Here is a 27,756-nt window from a genome sequence, read left to right as displayed (position 1 = left end):
TAAAAAATTCTAGATAGGTAACGAAAATTGAGTTTTTTTATTAGCAAAGATTTTACTTGTCTTTTGATTTCTGTATGAATCAAAATAACCAAGATAGAAACGTTTAAGCCTAAATTTTACTGCGAGAACAATGTAACTGGGCCTTTAAACCTATTATCTTAAAAAAATAAAGTACTTGAAAGATTAAATGTAATTACAGTTTTATAGCTCTTGAAATTAGCTTCAAATAGTTGGATGTGCCTGATATAAAAATTAACAGATATTCCAAAAAATAACAAAATCATTTTTTTGGAAAAATTTTTGGAGTATAAATTTTGATGCTATCAACTTCTTCCGGAGCTCATTTGATAGGTGTTTCTAAGTACTTTGACAAGTATTTAGTAAGTGTTATAAAATGCGTCGCTTTCCCGTTATTTAAGCTTGGATCCTTAGATTTGAATACTCACAGAAAAAAAAAATATACATACATTCAATTACGTATAACTTACTTTAAATTAAGTAACATTAAATGGTTTTTTAAGTGAGGAATTTATTATATTTTTTATTAGCTTCAATATTAGTGATGAAAACTTTTTCGTAAAAACTTACAATTTCTGAGTTATTTATGAAAAATGGCTTTAAAACATGCATTTTTTTTTACAAAAATTAAAATATTTGATCTTTAATAACTCAAAAAGTATTGATTTATTTTAATAACAATATATAACAAATTTTGCTTAAAATTTGTCCCTCTATCGATTTGTGGGGTTATTTTGAATAAAGCAATTTTCACCCCCGATGAGGGGTGATGTCTACCTCAGGCTAAAACCGCAAGTTGGTACCATATTACTTTTGTTTGTTGAGGTATCCTCTATACTCAGGGGTGGGCAAACTTTTTTTAGTAAGGGCCACAAAATATTTCTGTCCTATTCCGCAATATTTGTTACCTTAACATGTTCGATTTTTTAACTTTTTACTAATTTTGTTTACGGTTAGGGGGGGGGGCATAGTTAAATTAAATAAACATATTCAGTACAGTACAATTCAAAGATTATTCAAAAAAAATTCAAGACCAAATATTGAAAAATAAGCCAACGGTGGCAAATTTTTACAGGCAGCTCCAAGAAAAAATGGATTTTGCAGTAGAACTCGTCAATGGATCATATTAAACAAAAAATTCAAAAATATATTTTATTAGCTCATGACTTTCTCGAGGTGTTGACGATGTTGGGTTTTTTAGTTTGAGCGATTTTTGAGTTTTTGATATCACTCAAAATACCAGTCAAAATAAGGAAATTTTTGTAAAAAAGGGTGAAAATCAACATACTTATTATTGTTAACCAAAACATATCTCGACAGAGGTACCTCACGAAATGTCCAAAGAAAATCTATAAAAAATTTCAGGTAGATCTGTCAAGTAGGTAGTTTTTGAGTTACAATGTCCACTGCCTTTGAAAAAAGCAGTTTTGATAAAAACGCGTTTGGTTTGACAACTTTTATTTCAATTTGTTTTTTGTCTGTCAAATCGTAGTATTAATTTACAAAAGAGATAGGAACAGCTGTTGAACGTTTCTCACTACGCTCAAGCTACTGCAAAGCGAGTCGAAGGTAGGGATATTAAACATGCTTTACTTCCGGTAATTTTACTTCGGTCAAGCTGAAAATTTTAGAGAGTATTCTTGAAGTTTATTTATTTATTTATTTATGTACTTTCATTTAAAATAATAAAAAAATCAAAAATTACAAACAAAAACATTTTTTAAACCGTACCCCTCCCCACTAACAGCATTCGCACTTAATTAAGCATGGTATAATATTGGCCCCTAAAATATATGTGTATCTATATATTTATTTATTTTTATTTTATCTCTGAACCTATTTCTTTTTCCCCAATATGGTTCTGAAGCTATTTCCTTTTGACATCTTATGCAATTTACTATTTTATTTGGGAATAAGCTGCAATTTAAGTTTGAAATTAAATTTATTTGACGTTTCGATTTCCACTTCGGAAATCGTTATCAAAATACAAAACGTTAATAAATTAAGCATTTATTTAATTAGTTTAATTTATTAATGTTCTGTATTTTGATAACGATTTCCGAAGTGAAAATGGAAACGTAAAATAAATTTAATTTCAAACTTAAATTGTGGCTTATTCCCAAATAAAATAGTGAATTCTATTTTCACATTGCTATTATTTTCCGAAATTCCGTGCTTTAATAGATGCAAACACGCATCATACGTAATATGCAACACGCGTCATTTAAATCAAAATAAACAAAGTTATAAATTTGAAAAATCTTTGTTTCCCTTCCTTGTTTTTGTTTTCTGTGAAAGTTTTTTTTTCTCTGATTCTGGCCTTGGTTAACTAGAACCTTAAGGCCCGATTGTTCAATTGGAGATTATCTTCAGATTAAAAATAATCTTCAATTAAACGTAATATTGCGTTGTTCAATGCAAGTTTAACACTTAACCATCTGTTAACCAGAGGTTATCTCAATCCCCCAAAAACGAAGGATTAACGGTGTTAACTATAAAGAGGTATTGAATGTTGTGTGTGTGTGTATGCTCCTCAAACAGGTCTAGGTGAGAATGAAAGAAGAGCTTTCTATGACCAATTAGGAGACGCACTGAGTGATATGTGATATTCCAGCAGAGGAGAAAGTTATAATAGGAGGTGATTTCAATGCACATATGGGCCAAGCCAAGACAGTATATGAAACAATACATGGGGATTAGGCTTTGGAACTAGAAATGAAGCTGGAGATGGCATGCTAGAATTAGCAACAGCATTGGATATGGCGATTGTTAACACATTCTTTAAACAGAGAGAAACTCAGCTTATTACCTACAAAAGTGCACAACATCAATCCCAGATAGACTACTTCATGATAAGGAAAGAAGATATACGTGAATGCAAGGACTGCAAGGTAATAGTTAGTGAGACAGTAACCCAACAACATAAGCTGCTTGTTCTGGACATCGAAGTAAAAAGCGAAACTAAACAAAAATATCGGAAAGGACCACAAAAAATCAAGTGGTGGACGCTAAAAGATTAGAAGGAAGGTCTATTCAGGGAAAGAATAGTAGAAAAAATATGTTGGAACATGAAAGGAAGCCCCAACACAATTTGGAGAAAAATGGCCAATATTATTAAAGAGATGGCTATTGAAATACTTGGGAAAACGTCAGGAAAGAAGTTTGAGGATAAAGAGACTTGGTGGTGGTCAAATGAAGTACAAGGAAAAATAAAAGAGAAGGGAAAATTATATAAAAATTGGCAAGAAGCCAGATCGAACATAGATCTTCAAAACTATATGGTCGCCAAAAAGGAAGCGAAAGTAGCAGTAGCAAAAGCTAAAGCAGAAGCGTATTCAAACCTATACGATCAACTTGATACCAGGGAAGGCGAAGCAAAGATATATAAAATAGCCAAACAGAGAGCAAAGAAAGCAAGAAATTTTAATCAGATTAGATGTATCCGAGATGAAAATAATAAAATACTAATTCACGAAAAGGATGTCAAAACGAGATGGAGAAAGTATTTTGACAGTTTATTAAATGAAGAATTTGACAGAGAGCCTGTGGAGTTAACGGAGACAGTAACAGCAATGGTTACCAGAATAACAAACAAGGAAGTGGCTCAAGCGCTTCAAAAAATAAAGAAAGGAAAAGCAGTCGGACCAGATGATATTCCTGCGGAAGTATGGAGAGCACTAGGAGAGACAGGAATAACTTGGCTAGTAGGTCTATTTAATAGAATTATGGAAGTTGGACAAATGCCAGACGAATGGAGAAGCAGTATATTAGTATCTGTATACAAAAACAAGGGAGACATACAACAATGCACAAACTACAGGGCTATAAAACTACTTAGCGACACCATAAAAATATGGGAGAGAGTAATTGATAGACGGATACGTGAAGAAACCGAAATATCCGATAATCAATTTGGCTTTATGCAGGGCAGATCAACAACAGATGCAATTTTCATTGTAAGGCGACCGATGGAAAAATACAGGAATAAAGAGACCAACACTCATATGGTATTCATTGATCTTGAGAAAGCATATGATAGAGTTCCTCGAGAGAATCTTGTGGTGGTCACTCAATAATAAAGGAGTCCCTGGCGAATACGTAAAGATTGTGAGAGATATGTATGAGGGAGTAACAACTAGTGTTAAAACAGGTGTTGGACAGACTGAAAAATTTCAGGTGAAAGTAGGATTGGACCAAGGCTCGATGCTTAGTCCTTATTTATTTTCATTAGTTTTGGACCAGAAAACAGCGAAACTACAGGGTAGTATTCCATGATGCCTAATGTATGCTGATGATGTAGTGTTAATAGGAAATATATGTTAATAGGAAATAGTGAAAGAGACTTAGAACAAAAACTGGAACAGTGGAGACAAAGCCTGGAGGAAAAAGGTTTAAAACTTAGTAGGACAAAAACAGAGTATTTGGAATGTTCATTTAAAGATGGAGTTACTACAAATAAAATGGTATCTATGGATGGTGAAAAGATTGTGAAAAGCAAAAGTTTTAAGTACCTAGGATCGGTATTACAGAGTAATGGAGAAATAGATGGAGATGCATGCAGTAGAATTAGGGCTGGATGGATGAAGTGGAAAGAAGCGAGTGGTGTGTTGTGTGACAGAAAAATTCCAATGAAGCTGAAGGGAAAATTCTATAAAACAGCCATAAGAACGGCTATGATGCACGGAACTGAATGTTGGGCAGTGAAAAAGAAAGAGGAACAACGAATGCATGTGGCTGAAATGAGAATGCTTAGATGGATGAGTGGAGTGACAAAGAAGGATAAACTTAGAAATGAGTATATTAGGGGAAGTCTAGGTGTGGCACCAATTGTTGCCAAAATGAGAGAGCATAGGTTAAGATGGTTTGGTCATGTTCAACGTCGAGACATTAATCAGCCAATACGAAGAATAGCTGAAGTGCAGATTCCTGGAAAGAGTAGGAGAGGAAGACCAAAGAAGACCTGGGGGGAGACGATAAGGCAGGACTTGTTGGTAAAGGGGATTAACATTGATATGACCCAAGATAGAATTATGTGGAGAAATGCAATTAGGGAAGCCGACCCCGCATAGGGATAATTCAAAGAGAATGATGATGATGATGATGATTGTATAAGAGACAGGATAGCTCATCCTACAAATAGGTAAACTATTTATAATATTTAATTAAAAATATATAAAATTACCGGCCAAACCCGATTTTAGGACAAACTAGTTTGGCCTATTGGGCTACTTTTTCCCAGATTTTCATTTTCTCGTAATTTGTAACTGCATCATTTTCTTATTCTCGAGATTATGTTTATATTCTTTAACAAAAGATATTAATATTTCGTCTTTATCAGCCGTAAAGCTTGTAGTTCTCTTTCTTTTAATATTTTTATTCCATTTTTTTAAATTTAAATTAATAACACGAAAATAATCACTGACATGGGGGCGTGACTGCGTCAAAAGTCATGAACACCATCGTTTATACCACAGAACACATTTTTCGGTACAATTTTCATGATAAAATTTGTTCCAAGCCGTTAATTAATAACTGGCAACATTGTCACTGCTTTCGTATTTGGGTTTAATAAATCCGAAAGTTAACCTGCATTTCACAACTTAATTAGAGATAATCTTCGAATTCAATTTAATCATGGTTTACTTAATCCATGAGTTAACCATTGATTGAACAACTGGTCCTAAGCCACGTAACTGTAGAACTTATCATTAACTCAGGTAATGTGTAGTGTGTGTGTTGAGTAAGTGTCTTGTTACTTTACAAAGTCGACGTCATTGTCTTTGCAAAGAGACGCTAATTTTATCCGAACGTCTGCGGTCCCTCCGGCTCCGGTGAGTACACGTGAAAGTATTAAATAATATAAAAATATGCACGATGATTTAATCCTATTGAACGAATAATTAAAAATATTAGTTATAATTGAAATGACGTTGGCGTTGACTACTTGCAAAACATTTTTGCACAATACCTGCTCATGGATTACGCAGTCAAAAATAATGTTCTGAAAATTGTTCATGGACGTATTCTTTAAGTTTTCTTAACATTACAATATTTGCTCCTCTTAAATTTGGTGCTCCGTCAGTTGTTACATTTACTAGGTTACATCGGTAATTTAAAGTTTTCCAAACAGTTCCAGACTACTTCAAAAATATCGTTTCCATTTCGTGGATTTCATTCAGGGAACCGACAAAAATCTGCCAGAAACCCAAATAATTGCCCGCGTTATGTTGAAAATTTAAACTTTTAACTAAACTAAATTTAACTATTTAAAAAAAATCTTTAAAAGAAAATAATCCACTTTTTTTTCCGCGGGCCGCAAAAAAATTTATAAAGGGCCGCATGCGGCCCGAAGACCGCACTTTGCCCACCCCTGCTATACACTCACCAATTTTCGTGAAAATGAATGGAGGTTCACCGAAATCGAAGGTCATACATAGTTGATTTTTACCTTCAGTGACTGCACTATAGAAAGAAAATTGCAATTCAATAATTGAAATGCGTGTATTTTGCGAGCTCATAAATTATTAAACGATATGTAGTCGCCAAATAATTAATTTAATTCATTTTAAGTAAAATTCTCTCTTAAGAGGATCGGTACGTATTTTCGGCTGCAATGCTATTCAAATGGGGATTCATTTTTTTCAAATCCTGAGAAAACTGATAAGTATTTTTAAAAAATTTAAACGCAGAATGAAAGATTACGTTATTAGCGAGGGCCGAAAGTCCCTGAGAACTTCTATAATGTTTATTTTAATAAGTTACAGGGGTGAAAAAACTAAGAGAAAATTTAGTGTGATTTTTAATTTCAAATATCTCATTCAAAATAAACTTTTTATTTATTCTAAGGGACTTTCTAAGGGTAATAATTTAGTCTTTCATTCTGCGCTTAAATTTTTCAAAAATATTTATTGGTTTTTTCAGGATTTGAAAAAAATGAACACAATGCCGTGGTAATATTTTCCAAATCTGTCTTTGTCTTACAACGCACTCAACCGAATATAATATTGTCAGCATATATTGTCAGTCAGACACTGACAATCAGTGACAATTTTAAATATTTGACATTGCATCGGGAATATTTTGAGAAATTGATTAAATATTATTGATATATAGTGTATTTGATAAATAATTGATTTAAGACGTGAACTTAATAAAAAGTTATTTATTGTGTATTATTTGTGGAAGATCCAAGCAGAGAATACATCAGATTGATATATCCTGTGATCCAAGTATTTTGTTGTTAGAGATGTTCAAAATTGTAAGCGTTCCAAAATAACAACATATTATTAAAAAATCACTTTAACACTTTTCCTCTTTTCTCGATTGATTATTAGTTTTTGTTGTACAAATAAAGTATTACAATCACTGAAAACATAGTTAGTGAAAAAATTATCACATTTATTAACTGAATTAATAATTTGCAATTATAAAAATAACAGTTATCCAAGAACATTCAAAAGCCATCTCTTTAAATTAATTATGACATTTTCAAGTAGAATGACATTCTAGTAATGTTTACATATCCACACCAGTGTGAATTTTACTACACGTAATTTGCCGTGTAAAGACAGAAAAAGTAGGGATACACGTAAAATATTTGCGAATTATGTACCCATAGCCTTAAGGCGGGAAGATAGGGTGGTTTTCTTGCGAAGGGGTTGTAGCTCAATAATGAAAATGCGCGTGATTTAAGAGTTTATTCTTAGAATATAAGCTCTACGAATTTAACTTCTATTAACTTTTTTTTAAAAACTTACAGTTTTTCAGTGATTTACGAAAAACCGCTATAAACTATGCATTTTTTTTTCAAGAACAATTAAACTGTTTGATCTTTAATAACTCAAAAAGTATTGATTTATTTTAATAACTTTATATAACAAATTCTGCTTATAATTTGTCCTTCTATCGATTTGTGGAGTTATTTTTAATAAAATAATTTTCACCCCCGAGAAGGGGTGGTATCCACCCCCAGGATAAAGGCGCAAGGTGGCACCATCTCACCTTTGTTTCTTGGGGTATCCTCTAACCGCTCACCAATTTTCGTGAAAATCGATGAAGGTTCAACGAAATTGAAGGTAATAGTTGAATTTTACCTTCAGTGACTGCACTATACCAAAGAAATTGCAATTTAATGACCTAATGGCGCGTATTTTTGGAGCTCATAAATAATTATTAAACGATATTTAGTCGCCAAATAATTAATTTAATGCATTTTAAGTACAACTCTTTCTTAAGCCTGGAAAATGGGGCGGTTTTCTTGCGAAGGGGTTGTAGCTCAATAATCGAAATGCGCATCATTTAAGAGTTTATTCTTAGAATATATAAGCTATTGGAATAATATCCGTGATACGATATATTTTAATTTTTTTCAGCTTGTTTCTCTTAAGTAAAATCAATTAAAGGGTTGTTTGGGGGTGAAGGGGATGAGCTTAAAAATTTAAACTATATCATTTCAAGAGCTCATAAATAGCTCGTAATTCTGCCGCAAAAATCAATTCAATATCCCTATTTTCCAGTAGGGGGGGGGGCTGAGTCAGCCCCCGCCACTAAAATATTAAATTCCTGCTCAGTGGAATGAGCTCAAAATTTTTAATTTGCGGAATATGAAAGCTCATAAATAGCTCATAAATCAGGGCTATTGGTTTTTTAATTTTGGCAAGTGAGGGGGGGGGGGGCAGCTCAACACGGGTGAATTTAATCGAAAGCTGTCTTTACTTATTTTATATTTATTATTCGTTACTAGGTTTTTCTGGAAGCAAACGAAAGAATGGGGTATCCTATAGTAGATCTTAATGGTAGACAGCAAATTGGAGTAATGCCATTTCAAATAAACACCAAATATGGAATACGTCAAGATAGTGGTACTGCTTTTATAGTACCAGTACTAGATAGACCAAACTTACAGATACTAACCGGTTCATTGGTAGTTAAGATTATAATTTATGAAAAACAAGTAGATGGCGTGTTATTTCTCAGGGATGGAATATTTTATCGAGCTAGAGCTAAAAAAGAAGTTATTGTATGCGCTGGAGCGATCAACAGTCCCCAACTTCTTATGCTTTCGGGAATTGGTCCTAAAAACCATCTTCTAGAACATAGTAAGTAGAACTAACTTTTATTTTTTTAAATACCCCTTTATGTTTAAATAATAAACTTCCGTATTTTAATATGCATCGTAAGTAGATAAGTCTTCTTCTTTACGTGCAATCTCCGCGACGAAGGTTGGCAATCATCATTGCTATTCTAACTTTTGACACTACAGCCCGAAAGAGTTCAGTTGAGCTGCATCCAAACCATTCTCTGAGATTTCTCAGCCAGGACATTTTTCTACTACCTACGTTGCGCCTAGGTTGATAAGTACAGAATGAAATTTCGTGACAGATTACATTGAAGGTAATAAATAAAAGAGTACAGATAGTCGAGGAAATGAAGCATTTTGGCTCGCAATTTTTTCGTCCAGCATGGATTTACTTGAAATTTTCACAGAAGGTAGGAAATAGTCCAAGGATCATTTTCTATATCATGCCGCTGTACGCTAAAAAATTGGGGGTGGTTGCCACCCCATCTCGGGGGTGGGAATTTTTTATTACATTTTAACCATGTAAATCGATGTAAAAAGTAATTCTAAGAAAAAAATGTTTTTTACATTTTCTTCGTAAAACTAATATTTTTCGAGTTATTCGCGCTTGAAAGTAACAGTTTTTCGTCGAAAAAATCGACTTTTTAGAGGGTTTTTTGAGAATACCTCGAAAAATATGCACTTAATCAAAAAAACTGCAGATAACAAAATTGTATCCTTTAGTAAGACAAACTAAACTGTTTTTCTATAATATCTTTAAGACCAACACAAACCGAGATACGGCATGTTAAAAGTTAGCTTTTCTCGTCAAATGCATAATTTGAAATATTCAAAGCCAAATAACGGGAAAACTTTGCATTTTCTAGGAAAACTTAAGTTATCTATTTTCAAGTATAAAATTAAACCTTACAAGGAATAATAATAAAAAATTTATATCATAAAAATAGAGCGATTTATGATAAAAAAAATGTGGGTACCTGCTTTTCTCTACCAAAAAATCAGTGAAAATAACCCCCTAACTACCCTCCTAATTAAAAATTGATCTTCACCTTTTTGCATTCCCTTGTACATTTATATTGTCAATACACCCAAAAAGTTTACACCCTATCTAAAAGGCCAACTTTTAGAAAAATTGGAGTTTAAAAAAAATTGATATTTTGCACTTTCGTATTTTTCACGTTTTACTTCCAAATATCTCCGAAAATACTGGAGATACGAAAAAAATGATAGACTACTAAATTGTAGCTTCTTTAATAACTAAAATTATATTGTGCATAAATTTTCATTACAGTGAACAGTTAGCGAGATATAGCTGTTTAAAACCTCTATTTACGAGCAAACACCCTCTAATTCGAGCCCTTAAAACCCACCCCAATTAAAAAGTTAGGGATCTAACGGAATTTAATTTACACAGTCTTATAGCTCTAAAAAATCCTACAAAATAATTTTTGAAAAAACTTTTTATCGCCAAAAATGAAGGAGCTATGTTTATAAAATGCGTTTTTTTTTCGAAATATTCGAATAGTCCGATTATGGAACATTTTCAATGCATGTATAATATCACAGAACTGGTTCGTATACTAGAAGATGACTTAAAAACTATGTGTATTTGTACTTCTACATATTTGTAAATTTGTATTTTGGTGTAAATAAATGTTTTTGTAATTCTATAATTCTACTTTTTTTCTATAATTCTACTTTTTATAATAAAAATCATTTTTTAATAATATTGTGGCTTATTTCCCATTCTAAATAGTTAAAATACTTTTTTTCTGTATTGATCTATTAAATTATCTAATTATAAAAATTACATTGTTCTTAAGGGTGGTTTTTAAGGGTTGAAATATTATGATATTATATCCTAAAGCATAAAACAATCATTATTTTTAACCAATCAAAACCAAATTTTACCCATATTAAAGTTTACAACGTTTTTTATATAATTTTTGACGATCAGGGGTAGTTTACACCCCTAAAGATAATCGACGCCCTTGAGCATGTTATAGAATATGAAGTACAGTGTGATATAATCCTAATCCCAAATTTTTATGTAAATCGATGCAACCGAAATTATTCTTTTAGGATAAGTAAGTTTTTATATATAGCTCCAACAAGGGTGGTTTTAAGGGTTAACATATTATGATAGTATATCTTAAAGTATAAAACAATCATTATGTAACTAATAAGAATCAAATGTTGACAATATTAAAGTTTAAAATGTTGTTTTATAATTTTTTACAAGTAGTTTTTTTAGGGGTAGTTTTCACCCTTAAAAAACCAAAAGCGTACAACGGCTCAATATAGAAAATGAACTAGAGGGTGAAATGAGCCTAATCCCAAATTTTTGTACAAATCGATGCTGGACGAAAAAATTGCGAGGTTTTGCCATTTTTCCAGCTTCATTTCCTCGACTAAGAAGGGAATTTTAAGACTTAATTATGGAAAATAAAAGGGAACTTGTATAAAATTTTAAATTCGAAAAAAATGTCATAAATTACAACAGAACATATTTTAAAACATATATAAAAAAAGGTTTTTTTGTCTTTCGTTTGGCCCCTCAAGACGATAAAAAATTCAAATTATAGCAGCCAGCCCAAAAGGCGCTCTCAAATATTTTGATAAATTTTCCAATCTCAACAAACTGGTATTGTCCGTTTCATGATCATTTTTCAGTGCGTAACAAATAATAGGAAAAAGGGTAAGTCCGTGATAATACACATTTATGACATTTATTCTAACATGACATTTTAGTTAAATCTGACAGTTGTCACATTTTATTTTCAATTTGGAATAAAAACAAATCAAATGTGTTTCTTGCATTTATAAAATGGTATTTTCTTTGATTTGTATAGTCTTATAAATTATACAGATTATATTTGTAATATTATTATTTATTTAAAAAAAATTATTTTTTTATTATGGCGCCATCTATCGACAACTAGAATAACTAGAATAAATGTTATAAAAATGTCACCGACGAAATGTAATCACCGACGTGCCTTTTTTTCTGTCACATACAATTTAATGCGTTAGAAAGAAATCGAAAAACTGTGACGCACTGAAAGATGATAATGAGAAATACTGTATACCTATATTATTACAATGACATACGATAAATGTCATTAACCCGCGAGTACTCGAGCCGTTTATTAGATAGAATCTGACATTTTATCCTTTTCGCGATAACTTGATGAAACATTTTGCAATTTTGAAAAAATTTCGTAAGTGCCTCGAGGAAGGGTGTAGTAATGCGTAGGAATTTTTTTTATTTTTTTTTTATTTCTTTTCTTCTTCTTCTTCTTCTTTTTGTGGAATTTATGGCTTTGGGGAGAGCCAATTAGCTTTAATAATTGTTAGAAATAATATTTCTAAACATGTAAATAAAAATACTATAAAATAAAAATTTGCTGTAAATTCGTTTTTAAATTCGTATTGTGAGATATTGTGAATCTAACACGCAAGTATTCACGTAACACAAGTGAGCGCGACTACTCCCGGGTTAAAATACAAATATAACCATAAACATAAACATAAATAAAATATAATTAGGTGACGTCACGGGTCGTTTGAACTATTTAAAGTGCACAGAAGATTTTAAATTTGTACTTCTAAGTTATTATGAGTTTTTGAAGCGTCAAATTTTGGAGGAAATCTAATTTTTAAACAAAACTGAAAATTATTATGTAATAAAAAATGTGCAAGTTTCCCTATTGTATATATTTATGTATTATTGATTCAAGTGTTTTGTTGCCTATATATTTATTTTAGTAGCTTTTTGTTTACTCAGATGTCATATTATTTTTAATAATTGACATTTTAAATAATGTAAAATTCTTCAAATAACTTGGATGGTTTAATTTGACAGCGGAGAGGAATATTACCATGAAAAGTGGGATACATTTTGAACACAAGAGATACTTTCTGTGTATCATGCAGGAGATCACTGTTTAGTTCGTAGTGCACTCTCTATCCAATCAGAACATTTATCCAGTTTTTAGTTTGCTATATTTAGCTTTATCCAGTTTTTAGTTTACGAGTGTTTTGAGTTTTTTTTTTTTTTAAATCAATTATAAACAAGTTCATCGTCTTATAGAATAAAGTTTAATTTGTATCGATTTTTGATTTGTATGTTTCAAATGACTAACACTTGGTATACATGGTTATACCGAAAAATATTATTTTTTATTTTTAGTTAAAGTTTTATCATCATCAGTGGCGTACAGCTCTTTATGAGCCAAAGCCATCTTCAGAACAATAGTCCATTTGCTCCTCTCTCTGACAAACTCTTCTCCGTGCTCTAATTCCAATATATTTTAAATAGTTCTCTAAGTTGTCATGGTACCTAAGTCTCGGTCTTCCTCTTGCTCGTTGTCCTATCGGCCCTCTTCGGTCAAAAACTTTTCTGACTATGGCATCTTCCTCTCGCCTGGTTACGTACCCTATTTATCTAAGGCGTGCTACCTCAATAAATTTTACAACGTCAGGTTCTCCAAAACTTCTATACAACTCAAAGTTGTAACGCCTGCGCCACAAACCTTGTTCTTTTATCCCTCCATATTTTTCTTAGGATTTTTCGCCCAAAATGTTTGAGCAATTCTTGGTCATTCTGTGTCAGTGATCAAGTTTCTGAACCATTTAGCACTGGTCTTATTAGTGTTTTGTAGACAGTCAATTTAATTTTTTTAGGAATTTTTGAGGCCATCTGTCTTCTTAAGCCATAGTAACACTTATTGGAGAGCACTGTTCTTCTTTTAATTTCTTCACTGACATTCAGTCGTGTGATGGATGACCGAAGTTAAGTTTAACGTTTGAGTTAAAGTTAAGATAACTCTCAGGAATAACGTGCTCATAACTGTATAGGTAAAATTTGGTGTGATGTATCGCTCCCAGTTATGAAATAGTTATATCATCAACGTTATATTAGAAAGAAGTTTTGAGGAACAAATTTTGAAGTAACAAAGAGAACCTTATGTACAACTAGTACAAGTTGGAGTGAGCGCGAGAGATTGTTCCGAACATACCCGTCGTCGGCTACTGCCGATGACCGAACAGCAAACAGCTGTGTGGGTTCCTTGGTGTTTCTAAGTTGCTTTCAAACGGTAGATAGAAACAGGGTTGCCAAATTGGTGTATTTTCCCAAAATTTTGGGTTAATTTGAAAGCGTCTATTGAAATTTTTCTAAGCAGAAATTGTAGTGGGATTTTTTGGGGGCGGAAAATTATGGATGATTTTAAGGGGTCATGGTAAATTAAATTTGCGAATGTACATAGAACTGTATATTATACTCCCATATAATCGAAGACGATAGGAACTATGAATTATTTCCATGGCCCTCGTTGATATTGTAGTATGAATTTTGCTTTACTGTTCTCTTCATTTGACTAATAATTTATTAAAATGCGGCAACAATTTAAATTTGGGGACTTTGGGGTATTTGAGCTTCAATTTCAGGGAATTTCAGTTTCTAAGTGGGGGATTTATAAAATATCATCTGGCAACTCTGGATAGAAAGCTCAGTAGGTACTTAAAATAAAATTTCAACTTATATCGCTCGATTTGATTTTTGTATAATTTTTAAAATTGTATTACCCTTCTATTCTTAATTATTAAATTACTAGCTTCTAAATTCACTTGATTTCTGTCTAAAAACAAGTCAAAAGATGAACCTAACCTTGCATAACTACAGAGTTATCTCATAACTTGAGGTTTAACGTCGCGTTATAAAGTGACTAGATAACTCAAGAACTGTCAAGAAATAACGCAAATAGTTAAGTTAAGTATGATACATCACACCAATTCGATGGTTATAACATAACTACAGGATAACTTTACGTTAACGATAACTTCGGTCATCCATCACAGGGCAGATTGTTAACTTTAGTTAGCAGCGAGCCTAATGCCCGTATTTATAGTTGAATCTCAAGACTTCATCGAGTCTCAAGACCGACCTTGAATAAAATTTGTGTGTAAACTAAACACAAATTATATTCAAGGTTGGTCTCGAGACTCGATGAAGTCTTGAGACTCGGTTATAAATACAGGCATAAGTTTGTGTGCCCTTTTCTAATTGGCGGACAGATTTTAAAATTTACATATGCAGTGTTGTTTCAAGGTTACACGTACTTTATATTTTTTGTTAATCTGGACCAGGATTTTTCTTGTGATTAGTAGTTGGGTCGTTTAAGTTTTAAATAAGACACATGTGTAGCAAATATTATAAAAAATTTAGAAAAGGTGGTTTCTAAGTCACGAATTCAGAATGAAATACCCAAAATCGATAAAACACACTATAGCTCGGTTATAAAAATCGGTGGGGCAAAAAGTGTAGTACATGTAGAACCGCCCAGTGACCTGTATTAACCATTGAAGTATTTCCGTTTCCTAATTAAACACTCTGTATAACTTTTTTTCTTTTATATTTTGTTTATATTATCTTTTCCTTGATTTTATCTAAACTTGAATAATCAATAACTATTTTATTTTGATTTAAAGCATCTTTTTCCTTTTGATTTTAGATATAGCTCCAATAGTAGACCTCGAGGTTGGCAGTGCCCTTTCTGACCACTTACAAGTTTTTGGATTGGTTTTCTCTAGTAACCTAACAGAGCCTGTACAAACATTAAGGGAATCTATTAAGGAGTTGTTTACATGTGGAACAGGTTATTTAGCTAAGCCACTTCCTACAGAGGCAATAGGTTTTTACAAAACTCATTTAGAACTCATCGACAATTATCCAGATATGGAATTAAGTTTCGTAGACACTAATTCAACGGCTGAAGCAGCTGGAAGGTATATACATTGGAAAAAGGATATATGGAAAGCAATAAGCGGTGACAAAACTGCTTGTTCTTTTCAAGTGTGTGTGACTCCGTTACATACTAAATCCTTAGGCACCGTTAGATTAAAGAGTTCCAATCCTCTAGAATATCCTGCTATAAACCCGAATATTTTATCAGATCTAGAAGGATACGATTTAGAAAGTGTTTATGTTGGTGTTCAGTTGGCATTAAATCTTATTCAACAAGAGCCTTTTAAGAAAATAAATGCCAAACTGGAACTACAACCTATCAAGCAATGCAGTCAGTACCAATTTCTGAGCAGAGAATACTGGTATTGTGCTAGTAGATATATTGTGACTCATAATAACCACCCAGTCGGTACGTGTAAGATGGGGCCAGATCCTAAACTTGGCCATGTTGTAGATGATCAACTCAAGGTTCACGGTATTAAAAAACTCCGTATAGCAGATGCTAGTGTTATTCCATTGTCTACCTCAAGTCACATTAATGCAATTTGTTACATGATTGGGGAGAAGGCATCAGATTTAATTAAACTTAATTATGAACGAATTTAATAAAAACTTAGATGTTTTGTTTTATTAATTTGACCTTGGTTTGATTTAAAAAAAATAAAAAAAAGTACCTAATAACCAACAAAGGTTACCAAATGGGAGAAAAACAACTTAAAATAATCTGTTATGCATACGATGCAATACCTACTAATCTTTTCAAGTTAACCCATATAGCACACAACGTCAGATATACGTCCATATAACGTACATTTAAAGTCCAAACGAAGTTATGTACATCCATTACGCGACGTCCATTGGACGTTTGATTTCAACGTACATTGGACATCGATTTGTGGTCCATGGAGATTTTACACAAAACGCGACTATTATTATCAGTAATTATATATAGCTTCTTGTTTTAATCAAAGCAATATTATTAGTAGAATACAAGAAGCTTCTAATAAATGTAGTCACATATTTTTTCATCATCGAAATAAAACACTGAACCACTAAAATTATTTTAATTAAACCTATATAATATTAGATGATGATAAAACGATGGTAAACTTTTTCAGCATAACGGAGCTACATCGCGCATCGGTAATTATAGAACTTACAATAATTAGACACTACCAATTTAAATCTTAAATGTGCATTTTGTAACTGTTAAATTTCCCGCCAAACTAAATGAGAATCTTCTTGACAACGTTGTCGCTCTTCACGCTATCGGTCGTAAAAGGTAGTATTAGGCAGGTACTTTTAGGGGATTATCGCTGTTAATTGTTGTGGAATACTGAAGGATGATTTATTTATGATAATTCACAGAATGGCAAACCCGCTTGCAATATACAACCGTACTGACCCTAAAGTTCTAAGAAATAATGTTTGGAAGGAAACACCCGGAAACAGAACATTCAGAACAGAACAGAAATAAACCCTTTTTAATGTGCATGCTTCATAGGGCGCCATTATCTGACTTTTGTCTTTATTAAGTTATTACATACAATATAATACATCCTGTAATATCTTTTGTATTTGCTGTTTATCGTGCAAGTGAAGTCGTGCATTAATCAACTTCCTATAATAAAGTTATAATAAAGAGAAATAAAAAAGGTATTTTGTGTAATATTTTAAAGCATAAGTTTAGTATTATAGGAACTATTTCCTATACCTAAAGGCTTTTTGCTATGCATGTATTCAAAAAATTATGGACACTAGATTGCTTTCTGAAAAGTGCCCTACAAAAATGTCCATAAGACGTACATTCAATGTACATCAGATGTACATTGAATGTACATAAGATGTACACTGAAAGCTTCAACAACGTACACTGTACGTTTGTAGCGGACGTTCTATGGACGTCCAATTTTGTGAACTCTGGACGTTCGTTGGACGTTCATCGGATGTCCATTGTACCTTAGCGGGACGTCCATTGGACATTCCAATGTACACAGATGTACGTCCATTGGATGTTCATAAAACGTACTTGTGCTATCTGGGAAGGTGATATACAACGTATGCTTAATCGATTTGATACAACCGCCAGAAAATTTAACATGTTATTAGTTTCCCAAAAAAGACAAAATATATGGTCATAATAGCAAAATTACTAAGATGTAAATTATAGTTGGATGGCCAGATCCCAAACCTGGCTATATTGTAGATGATTAACTTAAGGCTCTACGTCATGTGCCGTGCTCGATTATCGAGCGTTGGCTATTAAATTCGTTATAGTAATTTTGTTGACGGCAGCTCGGAAAATGTAGAGGATCTGTTAAGCTATTCCCTCAGTAGTTTTCTAAGCTATCACGTGCTTCTTCGACCTGGCTCCTTCTTCGGTCTACCTTGCCTTGTATTATTAAATGTAGTATATTATAGCTCTCTGGATGTCGCACAACATGGCCAAAATACTCAAGATTTCGATTTTTAACTATTTTGACGACTTCCGTAACTTTTCCCATCCGATGTAAAACAACTTCGTCACGAACTCTATCCATCCAACTTATTCGTATCCGTTATACTTAGATTTCAAAGGCTTCCAGTTTCTTGAAAAGTATATTATGTGTTAAATTCCAATCTTCGACACCATACAAAAGAGTACAGAACACATGTCAATTACAGTATAGATCAATCTAATGTGCAGTCTCAAAGTAATATTGTTTCCACATACCAGTTTCTTTATCTTAAAGAATGAAGCTCTAGTCTTCTCTATACGTATTCTAATTTCTTTCCTCATGTCCCAGTTCTCATTTAGATTACAACCAAGGTAGGTGATACTGTTAGTTCTCTAGAGTTGTTCACCATAAGCTGTTACCACTTCCGGTTGTATTGGCGATTTACTGGCAACCGCCATCTTTGTCTTTGCGGTGTTTAGCTTGGTTCATATTCATCAGACGTTGTGGTAATTATATTAGTCAGATGTTTAAGCTCTTTCGTAATTGTTTGCAATTAACGCCGTGTCATCGGCGTATTTTAAATTAATAATATTGACGCCATCCATTTTGATATCACATTGAACATTATCGACTGCTTTATTGAAAACGAACTCAGAATAGATGTTAAATATTAGTAGGGATAAAATGCAGTCCTCCCTAACTCCTCTTCATATTTGAAGCTCTTCAGAAATGTTCCGGCCAATCATGATGTTTGCACGTTGACGCCAGTAAAGATTTTTAATAATGCGTATGTTATTATTATCAATACTCACCTGCTGAAAAATTGCAATCATTTCAGTATGTTTTACACTTGCATATATGCGCAATAACGGTTCTTCTGTACCCTGTGCAAATTACTACAACTGTGTGATTTGGAAAATTATATTAACATTTAGCGGCAAAATCGTCTGGGCAGATTATCGGAGAATAGGCCATTTTTGGGAAAAGTTACTTACCAGCAATTTTGTTGCTGGAATCGAATTTTATTATTGTATATATTGTATTGTTAATATAGATACGCAAAGTCCGCAGATAGTGTGTTTTTTTTTATAAAGAAAATGTCGCCCCCAAATCTTGTTTTTTTTTCGATTATTGCTCTATAACTCCGAAGATTTTAGCTTTACACCAAAAACACTCAAATATAAAGTCACTGTAACTAAATTCTGCATAGAGACATGCTTTCCCGATTTGCTTCGACGCAAATTTTCCTAGGAAAATGCGGTTTTTCCAACAAAATCTTTAATGTTTAACTAAATTTTGGGTTAGTAATTATTTATTAATAATTAAATCACTTGGAGACATAAAAGCTTTTTTAGTATAGATTATATTTCCAGAAGATGGTGGAAATTTAATGAATAGTTTAGTAACAATTAAATTGTGAGTTAACAAAATAATAAAAAAATTAATTTATGATAATAAAACTAAAGCCTCTTTGGCATTTAGTAGTGCGTTAGTTAGGTGGCTCTACTCGAGTTACTTGGGAATAAAAGAAAATGAAGAAAATTGCTCCATGGGGAGCCGAGAATATAACAGGTGAGAAAAAATACATATTTCTCACAAGCGCTGAAGTTTGCTGACAAGTTTGTTGTTGTTTGATGTAAGCATCAAACATGCACAATACAAACACAATTATTATTGTTGTCAACTTTTCCAGCGTGTTCAACATATAATAAATTAATATTTTTTAAAATTATTTCGTACCTACTAAACAAAAGAAAGTTAGTTCATTTTCTGAAAATATCTTGCTTGTGTACTTCGAAGAGTTTACAAGAAAATTAAAACATTATGGTCCCAGTACTCCATGCTGCGGAGTACAATTAGACCAGTAAGGATTTGCGAAAAAACGTCTATTTTTGGATGTGAGAGGTGGCATTCGGATTTTTGCAGATAAAGTTAGGTGACACCTTTAGAAATAATAATTGACTTATGCTCCTTCTCAAATATGCTCGGAACATTAATAAAAAAATTAAAATATTTAAAAATTTCGAAAAACATCGATTTTTTTCTGCTTTCTTTGCTTATAACTGTAAAACGATTCGTTTTGGAACAAAGTCGTAGAGAAATAAAATAAAGATAATTGAATTTTGTATGACATACGACTGGTAAAAATGTCTTAAGGTATTACCTTTTCTGCAATATAGCAATAAATACAAAATAAGGGGGCAAAATAAGTCTGTTGTTATTCAATATATTTTAACCACTTTGGTGGCACTTAGAACCTTAGTAATTCGCTTAGGAAATTCTTTGTAACATACTTAAATCGTGTACCAAATTTCATTAAAATCGACCTAATAAATTTTGCATAATAAATTTGCAATATAAATGTTTTTAAAAAATTTCAAATTTTTTAAAATCTTTTTGAACAAAAAGTAGACTATTTAGAAGTTGGCTAATTTTTTTATATATAAAGAGGTGCTATACCTATCTAATACACTTTACATAATTAAAATCGGATTATTTAAGGGGCCCCAGCAATGTTTTAAATTTATAAACAATTTTTTGGCTTATAAAAAAATGGCTTTTTTTAATAATAAAAAAATTAATTTTTGACAATGCAAATAATTAAAACCGGTATAATTTGACTTAAACTTTCAAATGCTGTCAGCAGAATTGCTATTTTATTTCTTAATCAAACATTATTTGCGTTTAAAAATTGCAATTTCTCGATTTTTTGAAAGTTCCACCGCGTTTATCTCGAAAACTATGCATCCTACGAAAAAACGTAGGAACATTTTTTGCTTAGAATTACCCAAGAAATACAAACAAACGTCTTATTTTGCGAAAAATTGATTTTATGTAATTCCTCAAGTTCTTTGTTTATAACAATCTTATCGACATCCGGATCAACTGTTACCCAAAAAATTCGTGTTCTACGGGTCAAAATACATAAAAAAACTTAGGTAAGTCCATCTAAATAAACTTTTTAAAAAAGTTTAGATTGCAAAATTATTATGCAAAATCTAGTAAGTCAATTTTAATAAAATTTTCTGTACGGTTTTAGCACATTACAAAACTTTTCTAACCGAATTAGGAAGGTTCCAAGTGTAACCTAAATGATGTAAAATCATTGAATAAGGGCAGGCTTGTTTTGCCCCCTTATTTTATATTTATTGCTATTTTGAAGCAAGGGTGATAAATTAAGACATTTTTAACCAATCGCATCTGATAGAAAATTTAATTATATTCGTTTTATTCCTACAGGACTTTGTTCTAAAATGAATAGTTCTTGAGTTACTTATAAGCAAAAAAAGTAGAAAAGAAACGAAATTTTTTGAAATTTTTAAATATTTTATTTTTTTATTAATGTTCCGGGCGTATTTGAGAAGGGACATAAATCAATTATTATTAACGAAGTTATCACCTAACTTTATCCGCAAAAATCTGAATGCCACCTCTCACATCCACCTAAAAACAGATCCTTAGTGGTCTAAATTTATAATAATATATAAATATATTAATATATAATAATTAGGGAGCGGATTTTATGCTAAATGCATATTGCATGCATATTTCGCATATTTGAAAACTTTACTAAATTTTGCATATTTTTAAAGAAACATGCATATTTTGTGACTATTTAAAAACATTTACGTCCAAAAAAAAATTAATTTTTTAATTCCACACAGAATATTTCCTCGCACAAGCTGTCGTATCTACTAATTCGAGAACTACCTGAAGAGAGGCGGATCATTCACTGCCTTTTCGTTTTTTCTTAGAAAATACCCGATCTTTACACAAAGTACTTATAGTGCTTATAGTACGCCGTTATAAAATGATTGTAGGATGTTAAAATGATGAAGGATGGTTAACCGGGAAATCCGAATTTCATTTACTTTTATTATATTTAGTAGGTACCTATAATTCTGGTGATTCTTTTAAATCCCCTATTGTTAAGAGAATTTACACCTTTAACCAGAGTTTTACAATTTTCTAACGGAAATTGAAATATTCATGCTTTAGATCAGATCCCGTAAATCAGTAAAATTATTTACCTTTTGTTGGCAAATGCGAATGTTTAATTTTTGTTTAATACTTCTGTTTGTGAATAGTGCAATATGGTAGGGGAGCAAAGTATGCTAAATGTGCAGTCACTCGAGCGCTTTGGGGACCTCTTGGGTTGTGAAGAGTAGGTCCTAAAACCAAAAAAAGTTAAGTAAAGTTTTCCATTTTAGTGGGCGCTTGCCATTTTCTAATTTAATTTTCCATTTCCGACAATCGTTTTTTCCGATTATAACGTCATCTATCCATAATTCGAAAAAATGTTTCGAATAAAAGTTACTTATTTTTACGTAAGGAATCCAAATCTGCAATAAAAAATGAGGGCTCCTATTTAAGATTTTAAAGTAACCCCCCACTCCACCTCCGTGGGTGTTTGTGTTTGGTGCCATTCGATAGATTTTTCAAAAATATTGAATAAGTGTATTTTACAGTTTTTCGATCTGATGTTCATTTCGCGAAATATCGCGGGATTCGTATTTAAAATATTAAATTTACCCCCCACCCCTCTCCGTGGGAAGTCATGTTTGATATCATTCGATAGATTTTTAAAAAATATTGAGTACATACTTTTTAGTTTTTCGATCTGTCATTCATTTCGCGAAATATTCGCTTTTTTCTTGTGAAATTTTGGGACTCAACCATTTCCTTACGCCCGGCTCAAATGGTCAGATTTTTTTAAATATACACTCTTTTGCATGTACTTAACGTACCTTATCTTAATCTGACAATTTCGAGTTTTTTTAAGGATATATTTTTTTTTCGGGCCCCCCTTAACGAACTCCCCTGTGTTAAGAGCCAATATATGGTAGAGGTATACCTGCAGGGTACCAGGTTTCTCCCCATATGATAATCTGACGCGCTCGAGTAACTGCAAAAATCCCCGCTTGGGCTCCCCTATCAATATGTCGAAAGAATCTAGTCTGGTTTATTACTGGATCAGAACCCCTATCCCGAGCTTCATTACAGCAATGGAAACTTATTTTGCAAAGCATGTAGTAAAATGGTGAGTTTTAAGATTGCTTTCTTCCTCTTTTTTCTTTAATAAATGCCTAATATTTGCCTAACTCATTAAAGTTTACTTACTTACTTACTTAGTCTTTCTATCTTTAAAGCTGGTGGAGTTGAATTTGGCATTGTAGCCTCCAAGTTAACCGATCTTGTGTTTTTCCTCTGCACTCTCTTTTCGAATATTCGTTTTGTTAGTCTCACGTTCGACATTCTACACACGTGCCCGAACTATCTAAATTGTCCATCTATTATTATTTCATTGATTGGTTCTAGTTTTAGGTTTTTGTCTAATTGTTTCGTTTTGTACTTTGTCTGTCCTCTTTCTGTTTGCTATTTTCCTCAGGAATCTCATTTCCATAGCATTGACTCTGGATTTTTGTCTCCCCGTCAATGTCCATGTCTCGCTGCTATATATGATTGTTGGTCTAACTACTGATCTAACGACTAACGTTTTAACTTTCTCCGGTATCTCTTTTTTCCCCAAAAATTTGGAAAAACACTTTGTAGGGAATTATAATTATAAAAAAAGATATATATATATATATATATATATATATATATATATATATATATATATATATATATATATATATATATATATATAGTGATATTGTTGTTTTATTTTAAATAGGTAACTACTGGTATCAGTTTTTGTAAAAAATGTGAATAAATATGTGAATATATAAATGTGAAAAATGTGAATATATAAAAAATAATTATTTTATTTGAAAGATAATAAATAAGATTGCCCCCCTATAAAAGAATCCCCTAGAATAGAATAAAATAGAAAATTTTTGGTTTCTCGAAATGCGCATTTTTCTTAATTTTTGTGCATATCTTGCGCATATATCGTAATTTTTTACTGCGCATATATATGCGCATATTTCATCAAAATTGATCGCATATAAATCCGCTCCCTAATAATAATAGTCACTTAAAATATATAATAATAGTCTCCCGTTTTATACCGCTGTGGCTTTGGGAGTATAGCAGGGTAGTCTGCTATATCTAGGGCCTACGGTATACAAGGAAGGTAACAGGGCCAGTGCTACGCTTCAACCGCCTATTATTACCCTTGGTTTTACCCAAGGTACTGATTTTATTCAGGCTGAGTCGACCTGGGGCATATAAACATTTTAAAAAATGACTAGTTGTTTTTGCCAGCGGTAGGATTTGAACTCCGGACCACCGGCACGCGAGCCAAGCACACTACCACTTAGCTACGCCGACCCAAAAACTTAAAATATGTTAAAGCAAATCTTACCAACAATTACCTTTCAGAACAGTTCAGATATAAATGTTAATTATAATTTTAAATAAGTAAAATATATAAATATTAAGAATATTAAATAACTACATACATATGCATTTTATTTCAATTTAGGCATATAATATACCTAAAAGCACCTAAATTATTTAATTTTGAAGGTTGAACTCTTGAAAACAACGCATCCATAGAAAAAGTACAGGGTAAAACACGTGAGAAAATGACATATTTCTTTCTCACTTCATTTGCGGCATAATATGCCTTCTGCCCTCGTGAGAAATATGTCTTTTTTCTCACTTTACAATATAATATATTTTTTAACTTATATCGATTTTGAACTTTGAGATTTTATTCTCTTCAACCTAGTTTTTTATTGAGATTTTGCTATTTCTTGTATTTTTTACGTGTAATATCGATCTTATTAATTATTTTATGAGTCTCTTGAAGATATGAGAAATTTGATGTAGAAAGAGCACCAAAGTAAAAAGGTAGTGGTTTAAAAATTACGTTCCTATTGTTTATAGCTTCGTCGCAAATGCCGGTAAATTTTGACCGGTTGTATCTCAGCAAGCACTAATAGCAATTAAACGTTTTTTCTTTTAAAAGAAGCGTCCTGCCGCTTTCTTTCGAATACCCAGTGCCGGATTTACCATTAGACCGACTAGGCCGCGGCCTAGGGCCGCAAGCAAAAGGGGGCCGCAGCGTTTAGTAAAAAAAAATTTTTGGTAAAAAAAATGTGTAAAAAAGCCTTGTCCGAATATGGACACGGCTTTGCGCATTCTACTATGCATGACGACATATTATAATGCATCTGTAGAAAGATATTCAGCGTGTTGAAAAGACACAAAAATTGACGAAGATTTTAGATTGTCTAGTTTGGTTAGTTTTGTTTCAAATGCTAAGAGCTTTTTCAAGCCTTAGACTTTAAGGCCATCGGTACATAATACGCAAATATTTTACGGCTATCCCTATTTTTACGGCTATTCTGTCTTTACACGGCAAATTACTTGTAGTAAAATTCTCACTGGTATGGATATGTAAATATTATTACTTGACAATGTCATCATTGACTTTAAAGAGATGGCTTTTGAATATTCTTGGATAACTGCTAATTGTATAATTGCAAATTATTAATTCAGTTAATAAATATGATTATTTTTCACTAATCATGCATTCAGTGATCGTAATAATTTATATACTGTACAACAAAAAATAATACTTAATCGAGAAAAGAGAAAAAGTGTTAAAGTTATTTTTTAATAATATATTGTTACTATGGAACGCTTAAAATTTTGAACATCTTTAACAACAAAATACTTTGATCACAGAATATATCCTGGTCAATTCTCTTCTTGGATCGTCCATAAATAACAAACAATTCACTTTTTATTAAGTTCACGACTTAAATCAAGTATTTATCAAATACACTATCAATATTATTTAATCAACTCAAAATATTCCCGATGCCATGTCAAATATTTAAAATTCTCACTCTCTTGTAATCATATTCTATTTGACTTAGTGCGTTGTATGACAAAGATAGCGAATGTTCGATTTGGAAAATATGACCACGGATATGGAGTCAATTTTTTTTTTAAATTCTGAAAAACTAATCAATATTTTTAAAATTTTTTAACGCATAATGAAAGACTAAATTATTATCGAGGGCCGAAAGTCCCTTAAAATAAATAAAAAGTATTTTGGAACGAGATATTTGAAATTAAAAATTACACTACATTTTCTCTTAGTTTTTCACCGCTGTAGCTTATTAAAATAAACATTACAGAAGTTTTCAGGGACTTTCGGCCCTCGGTAAGAACGTCGAAGAGAGAAGAGAGAACGTCGAAGAGAGAAGAACTCGGTAAGAACGAAGATCTTTCATTCTGCGTTTAAATTTTTAAAAAATACTTATTAGTTTTCTCAGGATTTGAAAGAATGAATCCTATTTAAATACCATTAGAGCCGATACTACGTACCCATCCCCTAACGATTTGATTAAAGATTTTGCAGCAAAAAAAGCCAGAAAAGTGAGTGTTTAGAGTTTAGATATGAGATTTATTATGAGTATGGAGTGGAGCGAGTGTCAATGTTGATCACTAATCCAACTTTATCCCAATTAAGAACATGACATTGACGTTTTTCAGTATAAGAGAATAATGCGAGAATTTAACGATCTAAAAGTTTATTTGTGGTATTCTTAATATTTTTATTTTTCAGTACCGTAGCCTTTTACTGTTATACAGTTCATATTATTTTGCTTGTTCTTTTACTTATAAAATAAAGTCTTTTCAACTCGGCTTTTTTTAGTCTTTTGCTGTCACCTGTATCTACTTTTCCCCCGGATGAAACAAATGCTATTTAATTTTAACAATTAAGGGCAGAGGCGCAAAATGTCGCCTGTCAAAATGTTCAATGTGATTTACCGGTGTACTTTTTGTAGTACCAAGGTATCAATTTTCAAAAGTAAAATTAAAATAAATGTTATGTATTATTATCATGTGCTTTATGCTTTAATTACATAATCGTGAAGTTATCGTGGGCCGCTCGGGGTAATTTGGCCTAGGGCCGCAAGTACCCTAAATCCGGCACTGCGAATACCGTTTTCTTGATTAAATTTAATTTAATAGTAACTAAATAAGAAAATTTACGGTTTCGTTTTGATTAAAATCTGTCTTCCCCCATCCCCCGATAGCACTATTTCTAGGTCTACCTGTTGTCAAGGAGGCTCTAAGGAAGACAGATTTTTACCATTCTGACCGTAGATTGTCGATATAAATTAAAACAATTTATATCGCAGTATGGATAGAACGCCCTCTAGCGGGGAATAAGCGAAATGAATTTCGACTCAATTCAAGCTTTCTGCTTAACCCAGGTATAAACATACCAAAAGGCACCGCCAGGAAAACATTCCACTTTGCGGTTCAGAGAGCCCATATGAAACGAGTCTTTGTACTCTATGCAGAGTATGGCATTAACAAAATAAGAAAATCTACGGTTTCGTTTTGATTAAAATCTGTCTTCCTCCATCCCCCGATAGTACTATTTCTAGGTCTACCTGTTGTCAAGGAGGCTCTAAGGAAGACAGATTTTTACCATTCCGACCATAGATTGTCGATATAAATTAAAACAATTTATATCGCAGTATGGATAGAACGCCCTC

At 32.2% G+C, this 27,756-nt stretch overlaps 1 protein-coding gene across 1 annotated transcript in view; it reads left to right on the top strand.

The window, feature by feature from the left end:
- LOC126885101 (glucose dehydrogenase [FAD, quinone]-like) overlaps nt 1-16,479 on the top strand; it is an 81,197-nt gene extending 64,718 nt beyond the window's left edge. Inside the window, exons 4-5 of the mRNA XM_050651528.1 lie at nt 8,762-9,116; nt 15,613-16,479. Of these exons, the coding sequence (XP_050507485.1) occupies nt 8,762-9,116; nt 15,613-16,451 (1,194 nt within the window). The 3' untranslated portion in view covers nt 16,452-16,479. The remainder of the gene's footprint in view (nt 1-8,761; nt 9,117-15,612) is intronic.
- The last annotated feature ends 11,277 nt before the right edge of the window (nt 16,480-27,756 follow it).

This window comes from Diabrotica virgifera, chromosome 5 (genome assembly GCF_917563875.1).
Source record: "Diabrotica virgifera virgifera chromosome 5, PGI_DIABVI_V3a".
Classification (NCBI taxonomy): Eukaryota; Metazoa; Arthropoda; class Insecta; order Coleoptera; family Chrysomelidae; genus Diabrotica; species Diabrotica virgifera.
The sequence above is the reverse complement of the archived record's forward strand: the minus strand, read 5'-3'. Positions and strand labels throughout refer to the sequence as shown.